At 48.0% G+C, this 14,780-nt stretch overlaps 1 protein-coding gene across 1 annotated transcript in view; it reads left to right on the forward strand.

The window, feature by feature from the left end:
- Nucleotides 1-14,780, forward strand: part of NRAP (nebulin related anchoring protein) — a 130,785-nt gene that overhangs the window by 56,229 nt on the left and 59,776 nt on the right. The window contains exons 17-22 of the mRNA XM_030202711.1: nt 387-494; nt 1,143-1,244; nt 5,306-5,503; nt 8,341-8,445; nt 10,969-11,067; nt 14,508-14,612. Of these exons, the coding sequence (XP_030058571.1) occupies nt 387-494; nt 1,143-1,244; nt 5,306-5,503; nt 8,341-8,445; nt 10,969-11,067; nt 14,508-14,612 (717 nt within the window). The remainder of the gene's footprint in view (nt 1-386; nt 495-1,142; nt 1,245-5,305; nt 5,504-8,340; nt 8,446-10,968; nt 11,068-14,507; nt 14,613-14,780) is intronic.

The following is a 14,780-nucleotide window of genomic DNA, read 5'->3' on the forward strand; positions in this document are numbered from 1 at the left end:
AAGCAGTTGAAGCCGGCCAAAATCGGCTTTCGATTATACCGATTTGGCCGGCTTTAGGAGATGTGTCGGAAGATGGCCAGCCTTCTCCTTCAAAAATAAGTAAGATAGTCACCTCAGGGCTTACTTGCAGTATATCAAGTGCCGAAAAGAACATAAATAAATAAATATATATATAATATTACTCATTACAAAACAAGAATTCACAGACATCATATAATGGGTTGAATGCCAAAATATTTCTGGAACAAATAGGTATTCGTTTTTTCAATTGGGTTAGCAGAAAGTTTTACATTTCCATTTTACTGACATAAAAACTCATTTATTCCTCATCCTGAAGGAGAGCTCCTGCAACAGCCATTAATAGTGTCTGTTGTTTCTGTTGCCAGAATAAGTACAGAGAAGGATGGGAGAAGTCCAGAGGTAAGGGCTTCGAGATAAGACTGGATTCCCTGCCTTTACTGACCGCCAAAGCCTCAGGAGCCCTAGCCAGTGAGGTAAGATGGACTTCACTGCATTGTACTGGGGCAGACCCTGAAGGGGGTGGGAGGGGAATCCTGTCTACTGAAGGGCTACAGTAGTGACCTCTGATGGCAAGGAATTCTCCATTTCAGGACCTTTCTCTGTAAGGGTCCCTTTTACTAAGCCGCGGAAGGCTCTACGCGCACCTAACGCACGCCAAAATGAATTTACCGCCCAACTACCGCGTGCCTCTTGCAGTAATTTCATTTTTGGCGCACGTCTGGAAAATATTTTAAATTTTCGGACGCGTGCCAAGTGGCATCTGACACGCATAGGTCGTTACCATGCAGATTCCTTGGTCTATGGCTGGCGGTAAGGTCAGACATCCAAAATGGATGCAAGGCAATTTTGATTTTGCTGCACGTCAATTTTTGGGAAAAAAAGTTAAAAAGGCATTTTTGGTACGTGCGCTGAAAAAATATTTCTGCGCGGGTCCCAAACCCGCGCCTACACTGGTACTTCTCTGGTCATTCCCCTTTTTGTTCTGTTGGTTGATTTTTTCCAAAGGGGGTACTTCGGCTTTTTTGGGGTTTTTTTGCACTTCCACAATACTGTTTAACATTCTTGGAAACACTGGATGAGACACATGGGAAACTAACTACCATTTCTCTTCCTTTCTGAAGATTAAATACAAAGAAGATTACGAGAAAACAAAGGGCAAAGCAACCGGCGCAACCGATTCCAGACTTCTGCACTCCCTGCAGGTGGCGAATTTGAGTAGTGAGGTAATTCACATCCCACTCTCTAGGCAAAACTTTGGAGGCATTCTAGCATTTTAGCCTGGTGCCCGGGGTGCTGATTTCCAAAGGTGAAAGCAAGGACTGCAGCTACCACAAATAATTTGGGAAGTATATTTGAAAACCAGAAATGGCCTGGACTCCCTGTTCACTCCACAAATGGCATCACATAGCAGCTTTGTCCCAAGTCCTTACTGTAAAAGATGGTGCAATTTCAGGTTTTCAATGGCCTTGCGTTGAAGGTGGGCTGGAGTAGGACACTATCAGGGGAATTTTCGAAAGAGAAGGGCGCCCATCTTCCGACACAAATCGGGAGATGGGCGTCCTTCTCTCAGGGTCGCCCAAATCGGCATAAACGAAAGCCGATTTTGGGCGCCCTCAACTGCTTTCTGTCGCAGGGACGACCAAAGTTCCCAGGGGCGTGTTGGTAGCGTACCGAAGGCGGGACTGGGGCGTGATTAAGAGATGGGCGTCCTCGGCCGATAATGGAAAAAGAAGGGCGTCCCTGACAAGCATTTGGCCGACTCTACTTGGTCCAATTTTTTTCATGACCAAGCCTCGAAAAGGTGCTTGAACTGACCAGATGACCACCGGAGGGAATCGGGGATGACCTCCCCTTACTCCCCCAGTGGTCACCAACCCCCTCCCACCCAAAAAAAAATTTAAAAACGTTTTTTGCCAGCCTCAATGCCAGCCTCAAATGTCATACCCAGCTCCATGACAGCAGTATGCAGGTCCCTGGAGCAGTTTTAGTGGGTACTGCAGTGCACTTCAGGCAGGCGGACCCAGGCCCCCCCCTACCTGTTACACTTGTGGTGATAAATGTGAGCCCTTCAAAACCCATCCAAAACCCACTGTACTCACATGTAGGTGCCCCCCTTCACCCCTTAGGGCTATGGTAGTGTTCTACTGTTTTTGGGAGTGGGGTTGGGGGGCTCAGCACCCAAGGTAAGGGAGCTATGTACCTGGGAGCAATTTCTGAAGTCTACTGCAGTGCCCCCTAGAGTGCCCGGTTGGTGTCCTGGCATGTGAGGGGGACCAGTGCACTACGAATGCTGGCTCCTCTCACGACCAAAGGGCTTAGATTTGGTCGTTTTTGAGATGGGCGTCCTTAGTTTCCATTATGGCTGAAAACCGGGGACGACCATCTCTAAAGTCGACCATCTCAACATTTAGGTCGACCATCTCTAAGGACGACCTAAATGTTGAGATTTGGGCGTCCCCGACCGTATTATTAAACGAAAGATGGACGCCCATCTTGTTTCGATAATACGAGTTTCCCTGCCCCTTGAGATGCCCATATGCTTTGAAAATGAGCCCCTCATTAAAGAATAACACCTAAGCACTGCAGGTCTTTATCTGTCATCATCTACTGTGCTACTTATGCACTCAAATGCCAATTAGTGGTGCCAATCAGACACATGGACCATTATTTCTATAACTATTATTCCAGTTTTAGGTGCTGATTTATAGAATTAGCACCAATGTCATTTCTTGACAGCAGGCACAGGTCATTTACTTTGGCGGGGGAGGGGGTAGAAATTAAGTTAGGGTTTTGTTTTAGTTGAAGGAGTCCAAGGGATCCAAGGTTTACCCGAACCCAGGTGGAAATTAAATTAGGGTTTTGTTTTAATTGGAGGGTGGTGCCGGGAGGGGGGTAGAAACTAAACTAGGATTTTGTTTTAGTTGGTGGAGGGGCGGTGATGAAATGTTTGGCCCACCCATTTTGTTCTCGGGCCCGCTCAAAATTGGCTGTCTGGCTACGTCACTGGATAGTGGGTTCTGTGACAGCTGCAGGAAGAATCAACATTTATATTTCTAAAGTGGTTAAGATTAAAGTTTACGTTCAGGCATGTAGACGTTTGCATTGTTGTGGATGCTAGTGTATATCCATGCACCTTAACAGAAGACACATTAAGGGAGTGTTTCTCAAACTGTGGGTCATGACCCCACACACCACATTTGGGGTTGCCACCTGTCCAGGCATTACATAGACGCTCCTTGGCGGGGTCTTGGGCTTCGATGTGGCATGAACTTGGGGGTCTACATTAAGGGCGTATCAGATAACGTCTACTGAGACAACATTACGCGATCTCCGTTATCTGCTGCATTAGTACACCTGGCCCATGCATGCTCTGTCTTTTTCCATGCTATGCAGTTAGGACCAGATCCAAATATGGTGCCTAAAAAATTGGCACCGAAAAAACTTATTCTATAAACCTCGTCTAAAGTTAAGTACAGTTCATAGAATACACATACTCCCGGAATCTATATATGGCGCCTGAAAATCCACGCGGAAACTGAAGCGTTTTCTATAACAATGTGCATAACTTAATTGGTTAACTAGCTAATCAGCGCTGTTAATTGAATGTTAACAAGCAATTATCAGCACTAATTCTCATTAATTGAGTGGAGGAGTGGCCTAGTGGTTAGGGTGGTGGACTTTGGTCCTGGGGAACTGAGGAACTGAGTTCGATTCCCGGCACAGGCAGCTCCTTGTGACTCTGGGCAAGTCACTTAACCCTCCATTGCCCCATGTAAGCCGCATTGAGCCTGCCATGAGTGGGAAAGCGCGGGGTACAAATGTAACAAAAATAAAATAGATATTATTGGAGATTCTACATGGAATGTTGCTACTGTTGGAGATTCTACATGGAATGTTGCTATTCCACTAGCAACATTCCATGTACAAGGCTGCGCAGGCTTCTGTTTCTGTGAGTCTGACGTCCTGCGCGGCCACATTGGTGATCTGCAAGGGCCGACTTCTACATGGAATGTTGCTAGTGGAATAGCAACATTCCATGTAGAATCTCAAATAGTAGCAACAGTGGAGGAGTGGCCTAGTGGTTAGGGTGGTGGACTTTGGTCCCGAGGAACTGAGTTCGATTCCCACTTCAGCACAGGCAGCTCCTTGTGACTCTGGGTAAGTCACTTAACACTCCATTGCCCCATGTGAGACGCATTGAGCCTGCCATGAGTGGGAAAGCGCGGGGTCTTTTTGTCAAGGCTCATTCATTAAAGAACTGTGTTCCATTTTTAAAGGCCCGTGGTGCTGTTTTTTTTGTTTGAACTTTAGTTTGTACTTCGTTCCCTCTCTTTTGTTATATCCAAGCCGCATTGAGCCTGCCATGAGTGGGAAAGCGCGGGGTACAAATGTAACAAAAATAAACACACACACACAATTCGCTAAGTGTATTCTATAATGTGGTGAGCCTAAATTCTAAGTCGCATAGTTGAAAAGGGGGCAGGGCGTGGGTGTTTCTAAAATCTATGCGCACTGTTATAGAATTCACCCGCTCCGTGCCTATTTCAGCGTCGGCATTTACACCGAGTTTTATTTCACGTGACTGCCTGCGACTAAATTTAGTCACGTGGATGGGCATGCTATACACCACGTGGAATATTAGGCGTATTCTATAAAATTTAGGCATCCTTTATAGAATAAGCCTAGGTATATTGTTTTTTCCACGCAGAATTTTCAGGTGCCAGATACAGAATCTAACTCTTGGTGCTTAAATGTGAGGAACGTGTAATTGAATTGCCCTAATTCTGTGGAAAAGAGTAGGGCGTAGCCAGACTTCGGCGGGAGGGGGGTCCAGAGCCCGAGGTGAGGGGGCACATTTTAGCCCTCCCCAGTGCCACCCCCCCTCCCACCGCTGCCAACCCGCCACCGCCAGGTACCTTTGCTGGTGGGGGTCCCCAACCTCCGCCAGCCGAAGTCCCCTTCAGCGCCAGTCTCCAAGTCCGGCCCGTTTGCTGATCTGGATTCTGTTTTTGACATGAGTCCTGACGTCGGAGGGTCGGCGGCGGGGGGGGGGGGGGGGGGGGGGTTAAAAACAGGGGGGCCAGGGCTAAATCTGCGGGGGCCCATGCCCCCATCTAGCTACGCCCCTGGGGCTAAATGTCACCTGCTAATTCCTGGATTCACTGCTTAATAAACTTTGGTAAGAGGACCTGGTAGGCAGGTAGCTCTGGTGAGGCCCTGTTGATTTGAAGTAATGCCTTCTTCCTACTCTTCTGTTAGTAAAGGTCTATGTTTTAAATAATAGATTGCATATAAGAAAGGCTTTGAGGAGAGTAAGACCCACTTCCACCTTCCAATGGACATGGTAAACCTACGGCAAGCCAAGAAAGCTCAGGCTTTGGCCAGCGACCTGGAGTACCGGAAGAAGCTCCATGAGTACACTGCAGTTCCGGAAGACATGAAGACAGCCTGGGCCAAGAAAGCCTATGATCTCCAAAGTGAGGTAGGACCCGCTTTCACGGGGTGCCATGTTAGTGTTACTTTCCAACCTTCCCATGCTGCGAGGCTGAGATCTGCATTTGTGAACAAGTATTCGGTTCCAAAGTGTAATGTCCACTAGATTGATCTAAAGTGTGTTAAGTCATAACAAAATTTTTTTAATCAATGAATTTGTATTAAATGGGCAAAATGAGCCTAAAGAAGTCTTGGAAATTGAGGAAAAATGAACCTGAAACTTTTTTTGCCCAATACACATGACTACTGTGACGATATCCACCTAACGTTATTAACTTGTATAGACTTCTTTAATATCACATTACTTAAATGCCTGCTTTTCCGCAGATTGAGAGCTATATATACTGACAGCACTGTGCACTAATCATGTTCTCAGTTCCTCTTTCAACACATGTATTAAATGAATAATGCCGGATTTTTGCCTTTTATACCTATATGAGAATTTGACCCCTAAGGGTAGTACTGAGAGACTACCACTAGGGGTCGCTGGCACTATTCTGAATCTGGTGCCCGCCAGGACAGGAGTGACTGGAGATCACTCCTACCCTGAACCTCATAGATCACCAGGAATTGATAGCAGTAGGCCCGGGGAGGGGGTCTTCGGGGTGGTGTCTTCGGGAAGGGGATTCTTTTCAGGTGGAGGGCGAGCACTCTTCATTTTGAAAAGCTCCAGCCCCTTTAAGAAGGTTCCCTGGGAGCATCAGCCTGCGTGTTAGCTTTCTAGTACTGCCATATTTTACCACAGCTTAGTAACTTCCTCCCGTAATCAGTTTATTTTATACATTTATATGCAATAAATTTCACATCCAAGTGTGAATCACAGGGTATTCTATTTGCTTCTTGCTTTTGTTTTGAGTTTACATGGCTTTACCTGATTCTTTACTCTCTCCCCCCTTCTCCTGCTTCTATTTTTTTTTTACTCTGTCATTTCTTCTTTTATTCTTTGACTCCATCTCTTTCTTCCTTATGCTCACTCTCTCTCTCTCTCTACTAGCTATTGAGCCCATAAAAACGGGCTGGTATTGGGGTTTTCCTCCCCCTCCGCTCGGAGTCGCCGCCGCCACCCCTCCAGCCGGCCCAGGCCCTCTCTTTGCTTCAGAACTCAGCCTTTGGATGTTACAGCGCTATTAGAAACATCGGATATAGATTCAATTATCCCAGCTACTTTGGTAGCGACAGTAGCGCTGATGCCAGATAAGATTTGGATACTGAAAATGTTTTACAAAAATCGTGATAAACCATTTAAAGGATTAAAGATTTCAATTTACCCTGACGTCTCGAGGGAGACACAGATTCGACGTAAAAGATTTCTTCAAAAAAAACAAGAAACGATTAACATGGGAGCAACTTTCTTCCTTAAATTCCGAGCACACCACCCGAACTCTCATCACCTCTCGCCTTGACTACTGCAACCTACTCCTCACCGCCCTCCCACTTAGCCATCTATCCCCCCTTCAGTCCGTTCAGAACTCTGCCGCACGTCTTATCTTCCGCCTTAACCGATATACTCATATCACCCCTCTCCTCAAGTCACTTCACTGGCTTCCGATCAGATACCGAATACAGTTCAAGCTTCTCCTACTCACCTACAAATGCACTCGATCTGCAGCCCCTCCTTACCTCTCTACCCTCATCTCCCCTTACGTCCCTACCCATAACCTCCGCTCTCAAGACAAATCCCTCCTTTCAGTACCCTTCTCCACCACCGCCAACTCTAGGCTTCGCCCTTTCTGCCTCGCCTCTCCCCATGCTTGGAACAAACTCCCTGAGCCCATACGCCGGGCCCCCTCCCTACCCATCTTCAAATCATTGCTCAAAGCCCACCTCTTCAATGTCGCCTTCGGCACCTAATCACTACATCTCTTCTCAGGAAATCTCATCTACCCCAACTTGACATTTCGTCCTTTAGATTGTAAGCTCTTCTGAGCAGGGACCGTCCTTATTCGTTAATTTGTACAGTGCTGCGTAACCCTAGTAGCGCTCTAGAAATGTTATGTAGTAGTAGTAGTAGTAAATTCCCTCCCAGCTTGAGACATTTATTACATCGAGAAAGGCTGTCGAAGTTGAAGTTTTGGCAGTAATTAGCTCTTGATTTATTATTGTAATAGGATCAACGCACGATATGATAAACTCTTCCTAAAGGATTGTTAAGTCTTCAACATGTGATATTTTTGAACTCCAATTGTGGACTACTAACTGGCAAATAATTTAAAGTTTGTGTTGTGATATTTTCTTTGAATTGATGTAAATTCTGATGTAGCCAGTTTTCTCATCAAGTTTAACGCTTGTAATAATTGTAAAAAATTTAAATAAATAAATAAATAAAAAGAACTTACACATCCATTTGCCAAACTCAGCAAGGCACATCAGCTGAGCTGCCGTGGGCCCTTCCTTCTCTGCCTGTGGCCCCGCCCTCCTGTGACGTAACGTCAGCGAGGGCGGGACACAGGCAGAGAAGGAAGGGGCAGCTCAGCTGTTGTGCGTTGCTGCGTTCGGCGAATGGATGTGTAAGTTCAGGAGGGAAGAGAGGGGCCGGGCCGGGTGTAGGGGTGGCGACGGCGACTCCGAGTGTGGGGGGGGGAGCGGTAGCAACCTCGGCGGCGCAGTTTCCCTCTCTGTCCCGCCCCCCCGTCATCACGTATTGACGCGGGGCGGGACAGAGAGGGAAGTCTCTACTGCGCATTTGCAAGTGAGTTGGTCACTCGCCGTTTATATGTTTGATATATATATATATATATATATATATATATATATATATATATATATATATATATATATAAATACAAGCCAGTAAACAGAAATCTAATATTCATGTTTTTTTTCCAGCGTCAGTACAGAGCGGATCTAACATGGATGAAAGGAGTTGGGTGGATGACAGAGGGAAGTCTGAATATTCAACAGGCCAAGAAAGCAGGAGAGCTTGTTAGTGAGGTAAACATCGGGCACTGCTCATGCTATCTGTTAATCGCTCTAAATAGAAGCAGGTCGAATTCTACTGGGTCTGAGTCATCATGAGTACATCATGTTGACCTGCTCATGTTCTGACAGGAGAGACTTAGTCCTTGGAATGACCTTGTGCTTTCCAGACCCATGAAGACTTGGCATATTGTAGGCCTCTGGCAGCAGTATGAAATGTGCTGCTCTTTCTAACTTTTCCCGGGCTGATTTTTTCGGAGAATGTCTCTTGTACAAAATTCATAGTGGGCTGTTGAATTGTCTTGCACGTTCCTGCAATAAGGGGACCTATATGATGACTTTTTTTTTCTGTAGATAAAAATCGGGGGTAACCTTATAAGCTATCAAGGCCAAAGAGGGGGGAATATTGCCAAGTATGATGAGTCAGTAAATCTTTATTTACTTTCAGAGCTGCTCTAGAGCCAGTGATGTATTTATTCAAGGTGTGCGTGCAGGGGTGTGCTGGTAAATTTTTAACAACAGGCTCTTTCTCCGGAGGTAGCCAGCTCTGCAGTTGGAAGGGCCGGGGGGGGGGGGGGGGGAGCAACACTTGCCTCTCTCTCCTCCCTCCCTTCGTGCGGGCACGGCTAGGCATACCTTTGTTGGCAGTCAATAAATGGACTGCCACCACTCCCGTCTTGCTCTGAGCAGCATGCTGGAACTTCTCTCACATGCTGGAGAAGTCCCAGCCTGCTGCCCGGAGCTGGAAACAAGGAGCGGAGAGCAGCAGTAGTCTATTTACTTGGCTGGCAGGGCTCAGCGTCCCCACCAGCAAAGTAAAAGATAATTCAGCAGGGGGCCCAAGCCCACATTTTGGGAGCCAGTTGTTAAAGTAGCCATGGAGGGCCCTACTTTAACAACCGGCTCCCCAAATTCTTACAAACTTAACAACCGGCTCTTGCGAGCCTGTGAGAGCCTGCTCCAGCACACCACTGTGTGCGTGTGTTGTGTAAGCTCCCCTGTCAGACCAGGCCCCTGCTCTCCTTCTCACGCTTTAAAATCATCTCTGCTCCAGTCTTCACCCAAACAGGGGCAGTGGTACTCATAGGCTGCCTGTGGCCTGTCAGGGCCGTGCCTAGGGTCTCCGGCGCCCCCCTGCAGTTGGCCCCGCCGGCGCGCCCCCCCCCCCCAAAAAAAAACGATCGCTACACTACCCGCCCTCTTCTCCCCAGATCCTTTTCCTTTTTGTTTAAATTTACCTCTCCGGCGCGCGGCAGCGTAGCGTTAGTGAGAAGGAGGCGGCGCTTCCCCGCCCCGACGTGTCTTCTTCCCTTCGCTCAGTGTCCCGCCTTCTTCTGACGTCATTTCTGACGTCAGAAGAAGGCGGAACCGAGCGAAGGGAAGAGACTGACGTCGGGGCGGGGGAGCGCCGCCTCCTCACTAATGCTACGCTGCCACGCGCCGGAGAGGTAAATTTAAACAAAAAAAAAAGGACAAGGATCTGGGGAGAAGAGGGCGAGGTAAGCATGGTTCGGCAGGGCGCCCCCCCAGAGGATGGCGCCCTCCTGCCATGCTTACCTTGCTTACCGTGTCGGCACGGCCCTGCGGCCTGTCATGGAACTTTCTCTCTGAACTGTCCCATCCCTTCTGACGCAACTTCCTGTTTCAACCGAGCATGCGCCTGAGGGGAAAAGCAGCCGCTCGGCATGGCGGTAGAGGCGATTGAAGAGTTTTCTCTCTCCTGCTCCTGTCGGGACATGATCACTGGGGCCCGTCAGAAGCAAGAGAGAGAGAGATCCTAGCGCCAGGCCCTCCTTGGCAGCCGTGCCCGAGGAATTTTGCCCCCCCTGTCCCCCCTCCCTCGGCGGCCCTGAACATTACATAAGTACATAAGTAATGCCATACTGGGAAAAGACCAAGGGTCCATCGAGCCCAGCATCTTGTCCACGACAGCGGCCAATCCAGGCGAAGGGCACCTGGCAAGCTTCCCAAACGTACAAACATTCTATACAATCAAGCCATTGTGACATCACTAATGAGGTTGGCTCTTATTGGTGGAATGAGCCACTATGACATCACAATAGGTTAAATCACTGCTCTATGTAATAAAAGTGAGCCAAGTAGAGGACATAAGTACATAAGTAATGCCACACTGGGAAAAGACCAAGGGTCCATCAAGCCCAGCATCCTGTCCATGACAGCGGCCAATCCAGGTCAAGGGCACCTGGCAAGCTTCCCAAACGTACAAACATTCTATACATGTTATTCCTGGGATTTTGGATTTTTCCAAGTCCGTTTAGTAGCGGTTTATGGACTTGTCCTTTAGGAAACCGTCCAACCCCTTTTTAAACTCTGCTAAGCTAACCGCCTTCACCACATTTTCCGGCAATGAATTCCAGAGTTTAATTACACGTTGGGTGAAGAAACATTTTCTCCGATTTGTTTTAAACATTCTTGGTTTGATATGATACAAAATATCACAGCCCGGGACGGATCCCGTTTTGTCCAGGGTCTGTGATGACTTTGTGCTCACGTTGATACGTGTTTTCTCCTTTTCAGAAAAAGTACCGCCAGCGAGCAGACGCACTGAAGTTCACCAGCGTGGCAGACAGTCCTCAGATCAAACATGCCAAGAAAAGCCAGGAGCTGCAGAGCGAGGTGAGTGTCTCTCCCCCCCCCCCCCCCCTTCCTCTCTTCAGTCCCCTTTTATAATTAACTTGGTACCCCCTGCAAGTGGGTGGGGTGAGGGAACCAGAAGGCCTGCAAACCATTCCCAGCTGCTTCGAAAGAATGCAGCAGCTCGAAATAGACTGGGCACCGACTTCTGAGAGCTGGCTGCCTTTTAACTGGAAAGCCTTTAGCCCCCAAGCCCTGAAGGCCTCATCACGGAGAGGAAATTGAATACAGAGCACTTGTGCCTTTTCTCACTCAAAGCAAAAAAGAGTGTGCTTTAGCAGGGTCTGCATTATGCATGAAATCTTATCATTTCTCTGTGCCCCGGTCAGATCTCTGCTCCTCTCTGGCACAGAGAGCACCCGCGTCCCTTTGCTAAACCTCTTTCCCTATTCAGCAGTTTCTTTGAACGGCAACGCCAGGCTGCTTGGAGGTGGTGAGGAATCCTGCTTGGGGCTTCCTGGGCCGTCCCTTGAGAGCGGGAATGTGAGCTGCTGCTCGGATACGCTCTCGCTTGAAAAGTCACGTTGCAATGAAAGATGAAGATCTCGCCACCTGCTCCAGGGATCACAGCACAGGGGCATTAGAGGGTCAAATAAATATTTTGATATTGGTGGCTTCAAGGGAGATGATACAGGATGCATCACTTCAAACCCTTAAGCTCTGTAAACACATAATATTCACAACGCCCTGGGGTGCTGCACTGCTCTTATGAAAGAGACACTAGGCAGTAATCTTAGAAAGTGGTTCCTGCAGGTAAACCATGTTCTATATACGGACAAGGGTACAATTGCCCTACTGTATTTATAGGTCAAAGTATGTGCAGTGAAGTGAAGGTGTGTACTTTTATGTCAACTTTCACCCCCCCCCCCCCCCGCCGCAACCCTCTAGACCCCCCCTTCCTGCCACCAACCCTCTCCCGCCGCGTACCTTTGCTGGCAGGAGACACCAACCCACGCCAGCCGAAGTCCTCTTCTCAGCCGTGCGGCTTTGCTGACCCCTCCCCCCCCACCACAACCCTCTCGACCCCCCCTTCCCGCCGCCAACCCTCTCCTGCCGTGTACTTTTGCTGGCGGGGGACCCCAACCCCCCGCCAGCCGAAGTCCTCTTCTCGCCCACACATTGCCGAATGATCTGATCAAGTTTGAATCTGTTTCTGTGCGTGCGTCTGACGTCCTGCACATACAACGGGTCCCTCGCCAGCAAAGGTATGCGACGGCAGCGGGGGAGGGTTGGTAGTGGAAAGGGGGGAGGTCGAGAGGGTCATGGCAGGGGAGTCCAGACCCAAATCTACGGGGGCCCAGGCTCCTGTGGCCCCATGCTAGCTACGCCCCTGTGATAGAATAGGCTTATTTACATCATTTATACCCAAGTAGATATTCATGTACGTGGGTACACTTACCTGTGATTATTGCTCATTGGGGAGGCTGTTTTGTAAAGACAGACAAATGCCTATATAGCTTCCAAAGATTAGCTCCAAATAGGCAGCCACTGGGCCTTCCAAGGTGGGCAACCTGTTATATAAATTTCCATCATGGGGATAATGGTTTAAATGGACTTTACTACTACTACTATTATTTAGCATTTCTATAGCGCTACAAGGCGTACACAGTGCTGCACAAACATAGAAGAAAGACAGTCCCTGCTCAAAGAGCTTACAATCTAATAGACAAAAAATAAAGTAAGCAAATCAAATCAATTAATGTGAACGGGAAGGAAGAGAGGAGGGTAGGTGGAGGTGAGTGGTTACAAGTGGTTACGAGTCAAAAGCAATGTTAAAGAGGTGGGCTTTCAGTCTAGATTTAAAGGTGGCCAAGGATGGGGCAAGACGTAGGGGCTCAGGAAGTTTATTCCAGGCGTAGGGTGCAGCGAGACGGAAGGCGCGAAGTCTGGAGTTGGCAGTAGTGGAGAAGGGAACAGATAAGAAGGATTTATCCATGGAGCAGAGTGCACGGGAAGGGGTGTAGGGAAGGACGAGTGTGGAGAGATACTGGGGAGCAGCAGAGTGAGTACATTTATAGGTTAGTAGAAGAAGTTTGAACAGGATGCGAAAACGGATAGGGAGCCAGTGAAGGGTCTTGAGGAGAGGGGTAGTATGAGTAAAGCGACCCTGGCGGAAGATGAGACGGGCAGCAGAGTTTTGAACTGACTGGAGAGGGGAGAAGTGACTAAGAGGGAGGCCAGCAAGAAGCAGATTGCAGTAGTCTAAACGAGAGGTGACAAGGGTGTGGATGAGGGTTTTGGTAGAGTGCTCGGAAAGAAAGGGGCGGATTTTACGGATGTTGTAAAGAAAGAAACGACAGGTCTTGGCAATCTGCTGGATATGAGCAGAGAAGGAGAGATTTGTCTGATTTTCGAAGTAAAGGGGTAAAGGAGTCATGAATTTGATACACCGCCTTTCCGTGGTAGAACCAAAGTGGTTTCCATATTATATACAAGTACTTTCTCTGTCCCTAGTGAGCTCACAATCTTTGTACCTGGGGCAATGGAGGGTTAAGTAACCTGCCCAGTGTAACAAAGAGCCACAGTGAATGTACACATGGACTTTTGCTTTGTAAGTTATCCCAGGAGAGCTATGAACATTTCTGGATATGTTGTCTAGAATTTCAGAAGTATGCATGCAGTTCCACATCCTGCCTGCAGGGACACCTCCCTCTCCAGCGGGTAAAAATGTGAGCCAAATGGCATTGAACCAGGGGCGTAGCCAGACACCCAATTTTGGGTGGGCCTGGGCCCAAGATGGGTGGGCAGAAGAACTCCGCCTTGTCCCACAAGTGATATGGTCTCACCCTCTCTCTCCTGCATGCCATATAGTCTCTCAAACATCTCCCCCCCCCCCCCACATACCTTTTAAATAGTAGATTTTCATTGGCAGTGAGCAGCAACTAGTACACACTGCTCATGTTGGCCCCACAGCATGTATCAGTTGCTCATCGCTGCAGGTGAAGATCTGCTATTTACAAGGTATGCAGCTGTTGAGAGTTTTTGGCTGGTGGGGCTTGGGGTCCCTGTCACCCACATCATAGGTGTGCTGCTACTGAGTGGGCCTGAGCTCAAACTGGGTGGGCCTGGGCCCACCCTTGGCTACGCCATTGCATTGAACACATTCATTTATCCACATTTAGGGCGAGTGATTCTGTGAAAGTCTATTTACGCAGCTGCTGCACCATTCTTCTAGCTGTGGAAATGCTTTTAAAAATCGCCCTGTCTAGTTAATGAAGTTCCAGACCATCTTCTGTCCAGAAATTTCTAAGAGTGATTCAGTGAGAGAAGAGACAAAGCGACCAGCTTGAGCTGAATTTTGATTTTCTAGACAAACAACTTCTGAACCTTTCAACCCTTTAAATCCACTTACACAGCATTAGGTGTCATTAACTCTTAAGGTGACACTATAATGAGCTTTATTTTCTTGTTTACCTACATAGCTCGCTTACAAATCAGGAAAAGAACAGTTTCTTCACCATTACACAATCAACAAAGATGAGCCTCTCTTCCAGCTGGCCAAAGCTAATGCGGCAAATCTCAGTAACGTAAGTGGAAGCCTAACTCTAAGTGCACTATGAAGAATCTGGGGGTTAGCAGCTAGGACATAACCGGCCATATCGCATGATATAGCTCGGCTATTCCCGAATATTCAGCGCATAGCCGGCTATTGTAAGTGGCCACTTTAGGCCGTGTAAATAGCTCTAATAGCTTGG

This window comes from Microcaecilia unicolor, chromosome 5 (genome assembly GCF_901765095.1).
Source record: "Microcaecilia unicolor chromosome 5, aMicUni1.1, whole genome shotgun sequence".
Taxonomy (NCBI): Eukaryota; Metazoa; Chordata; class Amphibia; order Gymnophiona; family Siphonopidae; genus Microcaecilia; species Microcaecilia unicolor.